General features: G+C 35.8%; 2 protein-coding genes across 2 annotated transcripts; one reads left to right on the top strand and one right to left on the bottom strand.

Moving 5' to 3' along the window:
• Nucleotides 1–4,891: 4,891 nt before the first annotated feature.
• LOC140883566 (uncharacterized) lies at nucleotides 4,892–11,436 on the top strand. Its single transcript, XM_073290095.1, has 11 exons — nucleotides 4,892–5,034; nucleotides 5,128–5,352; nucleotides 5,874–5,969; nucleotides 6,564–6,652; nucleotides 6,739–6,867; nucleotides 7,905–8,025; nucleotides 8,685–8,769; nucleotides 8,853–8,959; nucleotides 9,362–9,513; nucleotides 10,165–10,261; nucleotides 10,714–11,436. Exons 1-11 carry the CDS (start codon nucleotides 4,954–4,956, stop codon nucleotides 11,011–11,013), a joined length of 1,482 nt encoding a protein of 493 aa, XP_073146196.1. The 5' UTR covers nucleotides 4,892–4,953; the 3' UTR covers nucleotides 11,014–11,436.
• Nucleotides 11,437–11,700: 264 nt separating this feature from the next.
• Nucleotides 11,701–14,395, bottom strand: LOC140889476 (glutamyl-tRNA reductase 1, chloroplastic-like). The gene is made up of 3 exons (XM_073297197.1): nucleotides 13,961–14,395; nucleotides 13,585–13,826; nucleotides 11,701–13,133 (listed from the first exon to the last, which is right to left on the bottom strand). The coding sequence occupies exons 1-3, from the start codon at nucleotides 14,250–14,252 to the stop codon at nucleotides 12,003–12,005; spliced, it is 1,665 nt and encodes a 554-aa protein (XP_073153298.1). The 5' UTR covers nucleotides 14,253–14,395; the 3' UTR covers nucleotides 11,701–12,002.
• Nucleotides 14,396–14,936: the final 541 nt, after the last annotated feature.

The raw sequence follows: 14,936 nt of genomic DNA, 5'->3' as shown, positions 1-14,936 counted from the left end.
TTTTGTAAAATTTTTACTTCTTTCTTAAGATTATTAATCTCATGAACTAAATCCTGAATAGTCACCGGATTTTGGTTCTCATACTTCTGTTTAAGAAGTTTTTTGACTTCTGTCATAGAATAAGTAGGATTAATAAGACTTTCTGTCTTATTATTATCAGATGGATTACTATCCATTTTATCAATGATACTAGAAATTAAACTAGGATCCTTAATCCTCTTAAGAAATTCTAAAATATTATTATTATCGAGAACATTAATATTAATATCCTCAAATTAAGACATAAGTTTATAAAAACTCATCATTATTATCATCTTTCCTAGTGCATACTTGTCTTTGAATACAAGCATTACAATCCTCAGTATCGGAATCTGAGATAATAGAATCATTTTCTAAGGCATTAATATCCTCAGAACTATAAGATTCTTTTTCTGAACTATTTTCAGAATCAGAAGTTAGAAAGATATTAAATAATTTTTCTTTAATACTATTATCTATATCAAGATTTTTAATCTTTTCTTTTGTCCAACACTTATTAGCATAATGACCTTTTTTACCACATTTATGACAAATAACTTTATATTTTTTCTTGGGATATGACCTTTTCTGTCTGTCTACGTAACTCTTTACATTTTTCTTTCTTATCTTTTTGTTTTTCAGATAAGTGACGATGTTTTTTATAAAATCTGTGAGATCTATTAGATCTACTAGTCTCAGGTAAATTATTCTTATCTTTAGGCATATCAATACCAAATTGGTCACAAAATTTACCAAGTTGTCTTTTTTCTAATAAATTTTGTCTTTTTATTTGTTTATCTAGTTTTATTCATTACAAAGAGCTATACCTTCTTGGATACAAGTGCTAATAAGTTTTTCATAAGTATAACTATCATAAGGAATAGACAAATTATCTTTTCTTAGAATTTTTCTAACTCTTTCAGCAAATAAACCTGGAAGACCATCAATAAATTTGGCTTTCCATTGACTAGTATTACAGTCATGTAATTCATAAATTCTAGATAGAAAAGTATCTTTATACCATCTAAAATCAGTAAGAGTTTTGCAACGTAAATTACTAAGCAAAATACGAATATTCTCACTATTATCAGTAAATCGACCTGTAAAATGATCAATCATAGTCATGATTAAAGTATATACTGCATTCTCAGTGGGAATATTATTCTCAATTTTTATAGTTCCTAAAATTTCATCTCTATGAGTTTGAGATAAATAATTATCCCACCAACCTTTAAGTTGGCCAGTAAAGCCTGCTGTAAGCATTTTAGCAATATTTTTATCAGTATTACCATTATTCTTACAAACAGTGCTATACATGAGCATACGGTGAGCAATATTATAAATATGCTTATCTGCAAAACCATCAATATTCCATTCATAAATGTTTTTCCCATTATAATTATTAGAAATAATATATTCTTGTTCTTCATTAAGAACATCTATAGGAGTAGGTCTACTATAATAATATTTATTATGAGTAGGTCTATCAGCCCATTTTAATTTATTTATTTCATTATCTGAGATAGAAGAATTATCATCCATTTTGCCATCTAAAGTGGAAACATTAAAATTTTTAAATTTTTCTTCTATGAATTTTTCTAATTCTGACATGGAAGATTTTATTTTAAAATCTTTGATATCAGGAGGAGGCTGAATAGAAGAAGAAGCTATGGAGACAATGTTGGTCTCTTCCTTCTGTTATATATGAACATCTGGTTTAATCTGATTTATAACAGAAATAATCATTTCAATTCTATTATGTAAAGAAGTAATTTCTTCTCCTAAAATAGTCAAATAAAGATTAGTGTAATTTTGTTTTTCCAAAATTTGGTTAATATGTTTAACAGTAACCTGCAAAGCATCATTCTCAAACAATTTAGAGAAAGAAGCAAAACTTAAAATTTTATTATTCTTTTCAATTTGAAAAGATTGCTGAGGAGGATACAAAGATTTCTGTATAGAACTAGAAGAAAGTTTATAAGTTCTTTCAATAACATTGATATAATCAATCACATAAGTTTTAATAAACCAAGGAACAAAAGAAATTAATTTATTATGCTTTTCGCAGAAAGAATAGAATTCATATCTTATGATATCATATTCTTTTTCAGAAAAACTTTGAAAATACCAATTTCTGAAAAGATTCCATTTTTGAAGATAAAATTCAGAATTAATCTGTTGTCTAGCAAAAGATCCTTTAGAAAAATCAAGTTTGGGCGTACTATCCATAAAAACAACTATATAAAATTCATTTCTGATATTGTATCAGTGTCTCTAATGTTTTGAACATTATGAATACCATGAACAATATTATTCTTGTTGATAATTAATTCATCAACTACATCCTCTTTAGAGGATTGAGATCCATAGTCTTCTCTTATTTGAGAAGTGGATGCTCTGGATGATTGAGGTATATCAATCATATAGTCTACAGGAGAAATATGAGAATACATAGATCTCGTTCTGGAAAGTGATCTAGCAGAGGAAGGCAATAATCTTCTTTATTCATTATGAAACTGTATTTCTACAGATCCTTCATTATTTTGAACAATATTCTGTAAATCACTATTTATAATAGGATTTCTAGGAACAGCTTGTTCAATTTTCCAATTTTCAGGAAATATAATTTCTTCCCATTTGATAGATCTAAGAATAGTGATCTTAGATCTACTAAAATTTGTCTCTATAAGAATTGTTTCATTCAAATCTTTATCTACTCTTTTACACATAGGATTTAAAGTAAATAAAGGTTTAAAATATATTCTATAACAGATACATATAACTTCTGTTCCAAGAATATAATTATAATTAACCATGAGTTTTAACATTTAATGTCAAAGCATCAAGAATATTTATATCAGATAAAGATAAAGAGAGATTTGGATAAACATCAAAATAGACTAGTCCATGAGCCAGACTAGACTGAATTATTCCCATAAGGGATTGTTTCCAATTCAAATTTTTGTCATCACGTAAAGCTGCTAAAAAGCTTTCTGGTAGTCTTTCTAAAGTAAGAGGTTTAAAAGCAATTTGCACTAAACCTATATGTAAAAACTTATGAGTTTTTTGAAAAGGTAAAATATCCTTTTTGTTTAATAAACTAATTACCATCTCATTTCTATAACAACCGATAAGCAAGCAGCTTGTATTCGTATATATAATAAGAAGAATGCGGTGCTTCCTGCTTTCAGGAAAGTGAGGCACTACAGGTATTGGATTCCGCTTGAGCTAATGAACCAGGAGTTGTTCCCAGTGAAAAGGGTAGCGCCCATTTGAGGATCGAGACGGCGTGACAGACTATTGACAACATGTTTAATAGGCATTTGAAGTGGGAATAAAAACCTTGTGGTACGGTACTCCACCTTGCGGATTTTTTTACTTCTTATCGCCTCGTGTACATAGCTAGTACACCCTCAAAGTGCGCCTTTCTAGTATGGTCGAGTCTAGCCAACTGGCCTTTTCGGGCCCCTCCGATCCTCAGTTGAGAAAGGCTTCTTCGGATAGGTCATCTGTACAAACATCAGTCCATACGGATGATGGGAGTTCAAGAGATTACGGATTGAGATTGGCTTTTTTTTTTGCCTTACTTTGACGGTTCGGCGAAAATAATTGGACTCGTATAGGCCTGCTCGACTTCTTATTTCCAAGTGCAGGATAACCCCAAAGGGTTGTGGGTTTTTTTATACCAATTTTAGCTCTCCCTTCACCACCCCCATAGGCGTTACAGTTCCTAATAAATAGAGTGCTTAATGAACAAAAGAAGGGATTGTTCGAAAGCCTTAGCTGTGGATGCTAAAAAAAGAACATTTTTGCATTGAATAGATATTTTTGTTTGATAAAGCACGACCCGGGTTGTCCCGAATAGAAGGTACTAAAATAAAAGAGAATTCGGTGTTCTTATTTTACCGGAGGGGTTTGAATTAGCGCCTCTAGTGGCTGATTCCCACACCAATCCTGGAGAAGAGGAAGGACTCGATGTAAGGTGAGTTGACTGTAGGGCGCTGCTTGATGCAATTGGGTCAACTATGCTACTGAGGAACAACGGACTTAAGGAAGCCGACTCTCGTTCTTTGGACCAACCTATGACAAAAAGGAGTTCGTCACTCTTTTTCACATACACCGACCGGGATAAAAGGTTACGATAGCAAGCCCCTCCCCGGCCGGAGAGCCTCCATGAAAAATAAAGCTCAGAAAGAACTGGTCTTTCAGGTCCTGTTGTCATATCCTTTTCTATCTTAAACATAGCTTTATAATCCTTGAAAATACCAAAATATGAGATTGGAAGCATTTCTTATAGACAATATTGAATGACTAGCGAAAAAACCCACTTTCTTGCGATTACGAGGTTTATTCGAATATGAAATCCAATCTTGGAAATACAGCATCCCGCTTGTTTTAGTACCAAGGGGATAGGGACAGATATAGTCTCGCTAAACAGCTAAAGTCAACACTAGCGGTTCTCACCCTGTCCCCGACATTGTTCTCCAACGATGTCCCCTGGGCGAAAGGTTTCTTGTCCAAAGCAAAAAAATATGGAATTGAGGCTGACTGTAGTCCCTTTTCAAAATGAAAAATATGTTAAGTATAAAGGTGCAATGACTTTCCTCCTTTTTCCTTATATCAAAAACCCAACCAAAATGTAATTATCTCCAAGAACAAAAAAAATGTTCGAAAGTTGCTTGAACGCATTTTTTTTTCATATTTCACAATTTATTTTTCTTTTTTTAGAACAAAATTTCTTTGTACCGAATTTTTTTTTCTTTGTACCGAATTGTGATCGCCAATGGTTCACTATCAACCCCTTCAAAATAAAAAATAAAAGAATGGTTCAGTGTTACTTTTTACTCAAACACTATATACATATATAATATATATATAGCATGAGATTATGCGACACATAGACCTCCCGAAGATCTCGCAGACTACCGAGAAATCATGGTCAAAGCGGTGGTTGGAGATGAACCGCAGCTGAAATTGGCCGAGAACCGCCTCACAGACTGCGGCCTCCCATCACAGGTTGGTGATTTTCGAAATTTTCATTGATTGGCATTGGATTTATTGTTTGTTTACAGATGTTTAATTTTGAATTTTGTTCTTGAGTTTTTGCAGGTAGGGCTTGTCGTTGGGAAGCTGAGTCCAAAGTTGGATAAAGGATTCGTTTATGATTTGGTGCCGACGCCACCAAACGATGCCGGGGATCCGCCGTGTTCGGTCGTCGGCGGCACTGGGGAAAATGAGAGAAATAAAAAGAAGAATTCATCCAAATCTAAATCTCAACCTGAGGCTTCAGCTCTCTCTATTGATATCGACTGGGTCTCGGAGCACGCTCGCCAGGTTGAATACTCACGTTTTGTCTTTTTTGTCCTCTGCTACTTGGTTATCTACTTCTGTCTTTATTTTTTTGCTTTTTTTTTATGGCGTATTTTAATGTTTAGAGACAATTAAATTGGGTATGATGGTATCTTCTGGCCGACGAAGGAAAAAGTAAATAAGAATTCGGAAGTCAATAACTTTTCTGGTTCTCTCATTGCATTCTTGATCAAGTAGAACCCTCCACAAGTTAACCTTGGTCAAGTACGAATTAATGAGAACGAAAAATAGGACAACAATTCTTCTATTGCATAATGTTCATCTCTTGTTTTTCCTTCTATCCACGCTCAACTAGGCTTTATAGTAATTATCTAGGCAGGATAAACTTGTTTATTAGACCTTTTCTTCAACATTTATGATGATTCTGCTTTTAAGTTAGACAGGATTGCTATTGCTAATCATTTCCATAGTAGACCTTAGCTGCTAGTCTTTGTTGAAGGTGTTCATAGATTTTAATGATGTCCTCTTGTGATTTTTCCTTCTAGGTTTCAAGGATGCTATTGGGTGGCATGAAGGTTATTGGTATCTACATTTGGGTCAATGAAATTTCATTCAAGAATTCAATAACAACACTATGCCAGGTTTTGTTGCATTCTTACTCATAATTATATTTACTTCATTTTGAGCTATTCGTGAATTCTTTGGAGGCTCTAGTTCGAGCTGCCACTGCTGAGGTTTATTTTAAATTGGGATCAAGAATTTATCTCTCCCTTCCTCCCTCTCTGTGTATGTGCATGCGGCATGCATCTTGCTTGTTTGATTCTGTGCATCTTTCTGAGATTGTTTACTATGAACAACCATCTGTATCAGATCACATGGCACATTTCTCCTTTGCAAAAACTCATGTGAACTACACCTGCAGTTACGACAGTGTTCTGCATGTGGGCACATTTTTTTGCTCCGATTTTCTATTACTGGCTTTCAATGAGCAGCTCATGAGAAGTGATATTCTTTCTGCATTATGGGTGTTGACAGCCTCTACTATATGAGCTGATATGGGAACTCCGCTGGATAGCGTGAAAGAATGGGCCTTGGTGTTATTAAAAATGCTAACCACATGGAACACAGTAGACACTAGACAGCCTATGTTTATCATTACTTTTATAGCTCTTAGGAAATTGAACACCTTTAATTTATTTTTTGTAACATTTAATGATCTTACATGTTGCTTACAGACTGTTAAAGGGGTTGCAGCAGCCGCATCCTCAATCACAACTGATCAGAATGAGAGGCTACTCATTCATATTAGTTATAGCCCTCTGAGGTGGCCTTTCATACCTCATCTTCCCTTTGAGTTACTGCCATTGTGAGATGTGATAAAGTGGGTAAAGACTAAAGCCTGTGTTTCAGGTGGACTTGTCGAAATTGTTCGCTGGCAGACAATGTTGCTTCTAGCAGTCTACGGCCTTGTGATTTTAAAATGGGCAAGGTCTTAGGTTCCCTTCAAACGTTTAGATGCACGTACACTTTTGATGTAAGGTGTTGCTATCACTCTGATCTATTATTTTACTGATTCATTTTAGGATTGCTAAGCTATTCTGCTTATCATGTCGTAGTGTATAAATGTCGGAAATACTCTTATGGTATTCGATATTGGGCCACTTGTGTGGTTGTGTGCTTATTTGGGAGAGGGACACAGTAGAATTTCCCTCTACTTCTTATTCAGTCATATGTCTTATGCTGCTCTCCTTAATGTATACACAGACATGCATCATGATCTTATATTAATCTCATATTCCCCAATCTCAACGTGTCTGATGTTTGAAGCGTGTTGTTCAATAGTGATAATCTAATGTGAGTGGTTATGTATTGCGTCTGAAATGAAATAATCGATGGGCCATGCCACTGTTACTTCAACTTAAACTCTTTACTTTCTATTTCTGGCACCATTATGACTTTTGTCAGATTTGGCCTTTTTAACAGTGGGAAAGTTGTATTGTCGGAAATTCTGGTTCTGACCGTGTTTTATCTGTAGATTTCAGAATATTCAAATCTTGAATTCTTGATTGAAAAACATGTATTTGAACGGTGATTTTTATCTTATTGTGTATTGTGATTGCAACTTCTAATCGAAGTTACATGTGGCCGTTCAAAGTCCCACAATTTTGCTGTATGTTTGAGCTCTTACAGTCTTCTGTTTCCTTTTAGTACATGGTCGATCAAACCTTTATGTTAGTTTTTACTTGTTTGTGAGTTTTCTGTAATTGTTCCTCTTATCTGTCTAAATTTAGTTATTTGGTCTGGTGAGACATTTTGTCTTTGGGATTAAATCGTTCATAGGTCGATATAATTAATCACAAAAATTTCAAGCTTCAGTAAATCATGTGTGTTAAACTTGTGGATTTTTCCTCACTATTTACCTGATTTTTTGTTGTTAACCCTTTCAAAAAAAATATTGAGGTGAATGTTTGCTCAAGTGATTTATGTGTTTTATAAGCTCTTTTATTGTATGTTGATTTGGATGTATGTTTCTTTCTATTGCTCATATCTGGTTATTTTGAACTCAATGATTCTAGGATGCCCATAGACCACGAGAATGGGTTGGGTGCCAGAAGGTTTGTTGATGTTCTTCGTGATGGAATCATGATCCATGCCAAGGAGCTTGCGGGCGCGAAGGCTTTGATCAACGGAAAAGTGGTAATTCCACTCCCAGTTCTCTTTTTTTGGTTTGGGTATTTTGAATTAGTCAATAAGATGTATGGATGTGAAACAAGAGAAACTATCAAACCCTTGAGTGAGAACATCTGGAAGTTGATAACCCATCTTAAGAATTGGAATGCAAATAAGTTCTCCATGATGAGATGCCTCTTCCCCTTTCTATTCTTTGTGAGGTCATTGCCATTGCAATTGGTACTGTAATAGCTAATTTGACACCTCTATTAGCCAGATGATCCATGAACTGAGACAACTCCACAAAGCACATAGCTTCTATTTGTATCACAATATAGACATGTCGAGGTAAAATGTATTATTGCAGGCTTCGGCATTCATCGACATGACCCAATCTGCATTTCTGTTCACTTCTAATATTGCATGAACATGGTTTGCATATGAAATCGAAACTGAATTATATGAGATAAACATTAGAGGTCAAAAGTTTCTTCGTAACTATTTTGGTCCTTCCAAGTCAAGATAAATAGAAAGGATAGAATTAATTCCAGCAGCTGCTGGTAAGGAAAATAGCTCTGTCCCCCCCACTAATACTTCAGTTCATCTTTCTCCGAGTTACTGAATGAATTTGATTCTGCTGGCATTACTCATATTTTCATTCTGATCTTTCTTCCCTTGGACGTTAGGTGACTGAAGACGAGCTGTGTGCATCTGAGGGTTTTCATGAAGTAGAATTTCTTCTACCTTTGTTGCAAGATAAATACACAGAATGTATGTTTAGTCCTATTTATAAATTGAATGTCCCTCTGAATTATTCATGATATTTGTTTACATTTTTTTTGGGGGAAAAGCAGGTAACGGAAAAGAGGTTCTTGGTGTTCTTCTCTTTGGTGGCACTGTATGTTCTCTTGCATACTTGAATTCAAAGGAACCTATTTCGCAAGCTTTAATTGACATAAAGGTAATTCCATCTTGTCGCACTTTCAGAACAGATCATCTTTAATGCTTTTATGAATGGCAAAAAATTCTGTTAGATAATCTTAATCCACTTGACAAACAGTTTTATCGTGAGAAAAACGACTCTTGTCAGCTACTTCTAAACTTTTTCCATTTGCCCTTCTCATATTTTTATTTCACCACAAATTTTATTCTGCTCAGTTCATTCATGATTCTCCCTGTGATTGCTGATTTGCTGTTTGTTCAACTTATAAACAATGTTAGTGGTAAGGTTCATGAAACTTATAACACATAAAGAAATGTGAATATTCATAATATTAAGTTGATTTCTCAGAGTTGACTATTTAGTTGACTAGTTATGTTTATCTGGATACAATGTTGTGATCTCGGGTCTTCTTGCGATCAGGAAGACATCATAAAGAGTTTGGAGAGTAGACTAGATATTATGTGTGACGAAGCTGATAGAGAGTTGGACCCTGACACCAATGATATTCAGGAGACAGACAACCGTGCATCAACTGATAAATTTGTGCCAAATTTAAACCTTCAAGTGCAAAGGTGCGACATCTTGAAACGTTAAAGCAGTTTACTAATCTGTTCATCTCTGAATCAGTTTTAAACGAGTTCTACATCATCAGCTTAGTTCTGTGCACTCAATTGACTAGTTTCCATTGCTTGTTAAACATCTATACTTCATTCACACCTTATCTGTTGCTGACTATTTTTATCACAAATTAAATGTGGCCATATCTTTGATTGATGGCCTCTGCTGGTTTTGGTGAGTCTGAAAAAATGAGTCTGGCTTTAGATTTTAGTTATTTTGGAAAAGACAAATTGAAAAAGCATCTAATGCTCTGGCACATTGACCCTTTTTCTCGTGTAAGCCTTCTCTATCAGGCAAACCCAAGCCCTAAGGTCAATGTATTTTTTTCCCTTTAAGTTAGGCTTTTAATTTCTAACTCATCCGACCCTTCACATAATTGAATGGAGTTTTGAATTGTCAAGAGTCACATTAAGAAGGTTGTGTCACATTAAAAGTATGCCTTTGATATTCTCAGAAAATGAATTTGTTTTTAGAAAAAGCAAATTGGTGACAATTCATGGTTATAGTACACAGAACATGCTAATTTCCATTATATAATCTTATACTGGCTGGCAGCTTTGGGTTCTCTGAACCAACTTTAACTGTTAGTATCTGTTGTCTGACAGAAAACATTGCAACCTATCATTTCCTCGAAGAGTGCTTGTTCCATGGCTTGAGGGCACTTATATATGTGATTATGTTCAGCGATCTGAAACAGTTGAGGTTTGTTACTATGCCTTTTATGCATAAATAGTTTTTATAACTTGATTTGTTGAAGCTGATGATGCCGAGTATACTTTACTGTATCACACACTTGTGGATGCTCTCAGACATGCTTAAATACAGTACTTGTAGAACATATAAATAATCGTTTGCAAACTCTATTAATATTCTGTAAATATGTATTATATAGGCAAACTCCACTCCCATAATAAGGATGTTAGTGTTTTCAGTGATTGTTAATCACTTGATTACTAACTGTTGGTTTTTATGAATGATGGCTCCATTTCTAAGTGCATCAAATTTTGATGTTTAAAAATGCTACTGTTCCAGCATAATAAATTTAGGCACACACAATGTGTGCAGGATTACTATTATGTATCGAAAAATAAATGGGAAGCTAAAACAGCTTAGTACTTTAGTTTAAATATCTAATTTCTCTTCTATAATTTCAGGCTCTCAAAGATCACTGCATTGAGATAATGTCTATAGAAGTTCCAACAGATGCATCCGAAATATTAGAGCCCGAATCTGAATCTCCGTTTGTGGAGACTTCAAGTACTATATCCTTTTGGAGCATAGCATCTGGTTCACCATCAGCTAAGCCGGATAATTCACTCGCAAAGAATATCAGGGATAAAGCAAATGAGAAATCCGGTGAGTCAGCTGATTACACCATGGTGAAACTGTCTTTGTTGATTCTTATTGTCTCTATTATACTTGGGCTAGCTGTGAATGCTCTCCGGGTCTCTTAGTTTATTATAGAAGGTTGTTTTGGAAGGCGGTAAAATGGGCAGTTGCTAGATTACGGGTGGTCTCTGCCTTTTTGTTTTGGTTGTCAACTAAAACTTTCCAAGGACTTGATGGGTACGTTATAGAGATGGTTCATCTGCCAGTTGAAATGGCATTCAAGGAGTGACTGGAGAAAGCTGTTCAAAGTATATTTTGGTCGTCTATAATGTCTTGAGAAAAAGATACAATCTCTCGTTCCCCTATGCTTTTGGCTATGTTGGCTAATTACCTTTTCGGCAAAGCTGAGTGGATATCTCGTCATTTTATCGGTTGTAGCATTCTTGCTTTTACTTTGGTCATCTTCTAAAATCGCATCACTTGGATCTTCAGATGTATAAAACCCATTTTGGTCCAAAAGGAGAATTCGTGGGTGGTTTCTTTTTTAATTACTTCAATTTCATCATATATTTATTTAAAATGTTGCTTAAATTGTATTAAAATCACGGTGTTTAGTTTGCAAGCAATTGATGATTGTTGAAGGATCACTGAACTTACACTATATGGTTTTACATATGGTAATTATGGCCAACCTTTTGAATTTCGGAAGCTAAGTTACCATTTTTAGATAATTTGTAGAATGGTATGGTAAGCTCTAGTTAAAAAACAATTCAACGGATGGGCATTCAGGACTTCAGGTTCACTAGAAAAAATAAAGAATACATATATTTGTCATTTGAAATACTACACAAAAGAGGATGGAATTAAATAAGTTGAACAAATCAGCCCTGATCACACCCAAGTATTTGAATCATATTGTACAAATTTGAAGACTTACAAAGATTAATATCGATAGAGGGAACAGGCAATGTGATTAATAATGTGCAATTGAATATAATATGGTGAAAATTGGGGCCATGCCACCAAACAAGACAATGAGGATTTCTCCACTTATTCATAGTTGAAGACCGAGGCCAGGCAAAAAGCTCTATAGAAGACACATCAGATGTGTCTTTTACTTCTGAGCTTGCTCTACCTTAGCTCTAATCTTCTGTTCCAACACAGATATCTCAGTCTCGAGGCTGAACATTCGATTAAGAGCATGCATGTTCTCAAGCGTTTCGCTTAAAGTGCGGCTGTCGCTCCCATCGCACCTTAGATGCTGCATGGGACCATGTAGCAGCTTGTTTACGATGCCTCTGCTAAGATCATCAATAGCCTTCTGTGATTTCTTTGGTACTTCGTCGCCCATTTTTGATAAACATTTTTCAACCTCGGCAGCTCTTATTCTTTCAGCATAAGCCCTTAACTTCTTGATAGTTGGAACAGTTTCTAGTGAATCACGCCAGGCTTCAAATTGTTTTGATTCCTCGGTTATGATTTCCTGAGCTTCCATTGCTTTGCGTAGCCGATCCTCTTTATTCGCGGCCACAACCTCCTTAAGATCATCCACATTGTACACTCGTGAACCCTCGTGCTCGTTGACACACGCGCCAACATTTCTTGGAACAGAAATGTCAATAAATAGTCTCGAACCACCCACATTTGGTCCTACCGGCGGAAAGTCGACAACATGCTCTTTAAGGAAAAGAGGAATATCAGATGCAGTGCTGGTAAAAATCACATCAGCTTCAGCTGCACTGTTCATCATTTCAGTGAGGGGTCTGTATACTATTTCAATGTCTTTAATCTCCTCGCGTATGGCAGCAACTCTTTCTTCGCTTCTGTTCACTACCACCATCTTTGTGCAGCCTTTGGCTACCAAGTGCTTGATCACAAGCTTGCCCATCTTTCCTGCTCCAATTACTAACATCCTTGCAGTGGCGTGGGAGGGTTCAGGAAGCTTCATTAAAGCCAATTCCACAGCAGCCGAACTAACGGAAACCGCCCCAGCTGCAATGTTGGTTTCGGTTCTAACCCTCTTTCCCACAGTGATTGCATGCTTAAAGAGACCGCTTATATTCCTTCCAAAGCCCACAACCCCTTGGCCAACTTTAACCACTTGTTTCACTTGTGCTAGGATTTGACCTTCTCCTAAAACCAATGAATCTAGCCCTGATGACACTTCGAAAATGTGTTGGGTTGCATCTTTGTCATAGAGCAAAAAACGGTGCTGGCAGATCTCTGAAACTGGAATTCCACTAGTCTGGCAAAGCATACAACATCTTATGAGCGTGGTAACAATACACAGTTAAAAACACACTCGATAAATGTGTGATGGTGTAAGATAAGAATACAGGAACGAATTATCGACACATTTTCTGCAATGTTTACTCCACTCCAGGATAAGAATTAGATTGGCAAATCTTAGGATAAGTTGACAGAAACCCTCCAGAAACATAGCAAAAATAGTACTTAAATTGTTCATTTGCACGTTCAGTACTATAAATTTGGCACTGAACTCTTTTGGGATACTTAAATTGTTCATTTGCACGTTCAGTACTATATCCCCTAAATTTCAAAGAAAAAGCTAACATGAAAACATGCAGTAAGTGTATTTGTCGTATCGAAAATTCTTCTACACTAAGTTCTATACGTGATCAATAAACTTCAAGGTAAAGATGGATTCTCAAAAGAAAACAAGTTATAAAAATCACCTTAGACATCCATTCAGTCACTTCTTTGATTCCCCGGTGCTTGGAGAGAGCCAAAACATAGATTTCCATTCTGTTACATGTACTAAGAACAGCAGCTTCTTCAATATGATTCAAATTACACAGCTCCCCAATAGCTCTAGGCCACTCTGCTTCAGGGATGGCAAGTTTTTCCCGCATTTCAACAGGCGCCGTGTGGATGCTGAGACCAATGACTATAATGCTGCTCTTTTCTTTCGTATATCCTGGACCAAATCAAGAACATAGTGTCAGAACACCCCAAACAACCAGTTTACATTATACTCGAAATTCAACCATGATCATGATCATCCAATTCGACAGCAAAATCAAATTTCAATGAGAAAAATAAAGTTCATACGGTCAGCGGCGGAAGTCTTGAGCTGCTCCAGAGCGGAGAGGCTCGACGCCAGACCAGAAGACGAAGCCGCATTGGTGGAATCCAGTTGACCCAAGACGTCTGATGCAACCTCGCACCTCAAATTCCCCGAATATCCCCTCCTATTCAGAGAAGCTCGATGCTTTCCAGGATTCCCCGGCTTGCACAGCAAGCCAACAGGAGGCGTGGATGCTGCGGCCACCGAAGCCGTCGCCGTACTACTGATCAACAAATTCTCCAGCTTCGCAGCTAAAAACGCGCTTGAAACCGCCATTACCGCCGGAGATTCCGATCTCCTCGATCCAAATCAGCTCCGGAAATCCAGTAAAAAACCAGAAATCGACCGGAGCAGATGAAATTCTCGGGGCGTGTGGTGTTGATTTTGGAGGGTTGGGGAATGGGATTTCTCTGAGCTGGGATTGGTCAGTTGAAAGCACGTTTTATCCAAAACATTTTGCCCCCTCACCACAAGTATCAAACTTGTCTACGTCACCACACTCTCACGTGGGACCCACCCTTTCCTATTTTTCCCCCAAAAAGAAAATTTGAAAACTCTCACTACCTCATATTCATGATTTATACTTTGGATCTTTTTTTTTTTTTAATTTCTTTTTTTAGATTTTTTTTTCAGTGTGCTACATCAGTCTACGTGTTTTAAAGGGTTTGGTCACATTTTTCTTTGTTATACGAGCTTACTGAGACATATCGATTTGATTTGTCCGTAATAAAAAATTTCTCATAAAAAAATTACATGAATCTATTTATTTTGTTTTAAAATTTGAAATTGTGGTCAATTTTTTATATTTTTCATCATTTTTTTAGAAAAAAAAATATCTTTCTATTTAAACAAAAATCTATTTTTTTGTTAAATTAATCATCTCAAATGAGTTAGGGTATTCAAATTGGGTCAATCATCTTTTGTTTATTTATTGAATGCGATGAGATTTATTTGTCTATT

Source organism: Henckelia pumila, chromosome 1 (assembly GCF_033568475.1).
Source record: "Henckelia pumila isolate YLH828 chromosome 1, ASM3356847v2, whole genome shotgun sequence".
In the NCBI taxonomy this organism is placed as follows: Eukaryota; Viridiplantae; Streptophyta; class Magnoliopsida; order Lamiales; family Gesneriaceae; genus Henckelia; species Henckelia pumila.
This window is presented reverse-complemented; position numbering and strand designations above follow the sequence as displayed.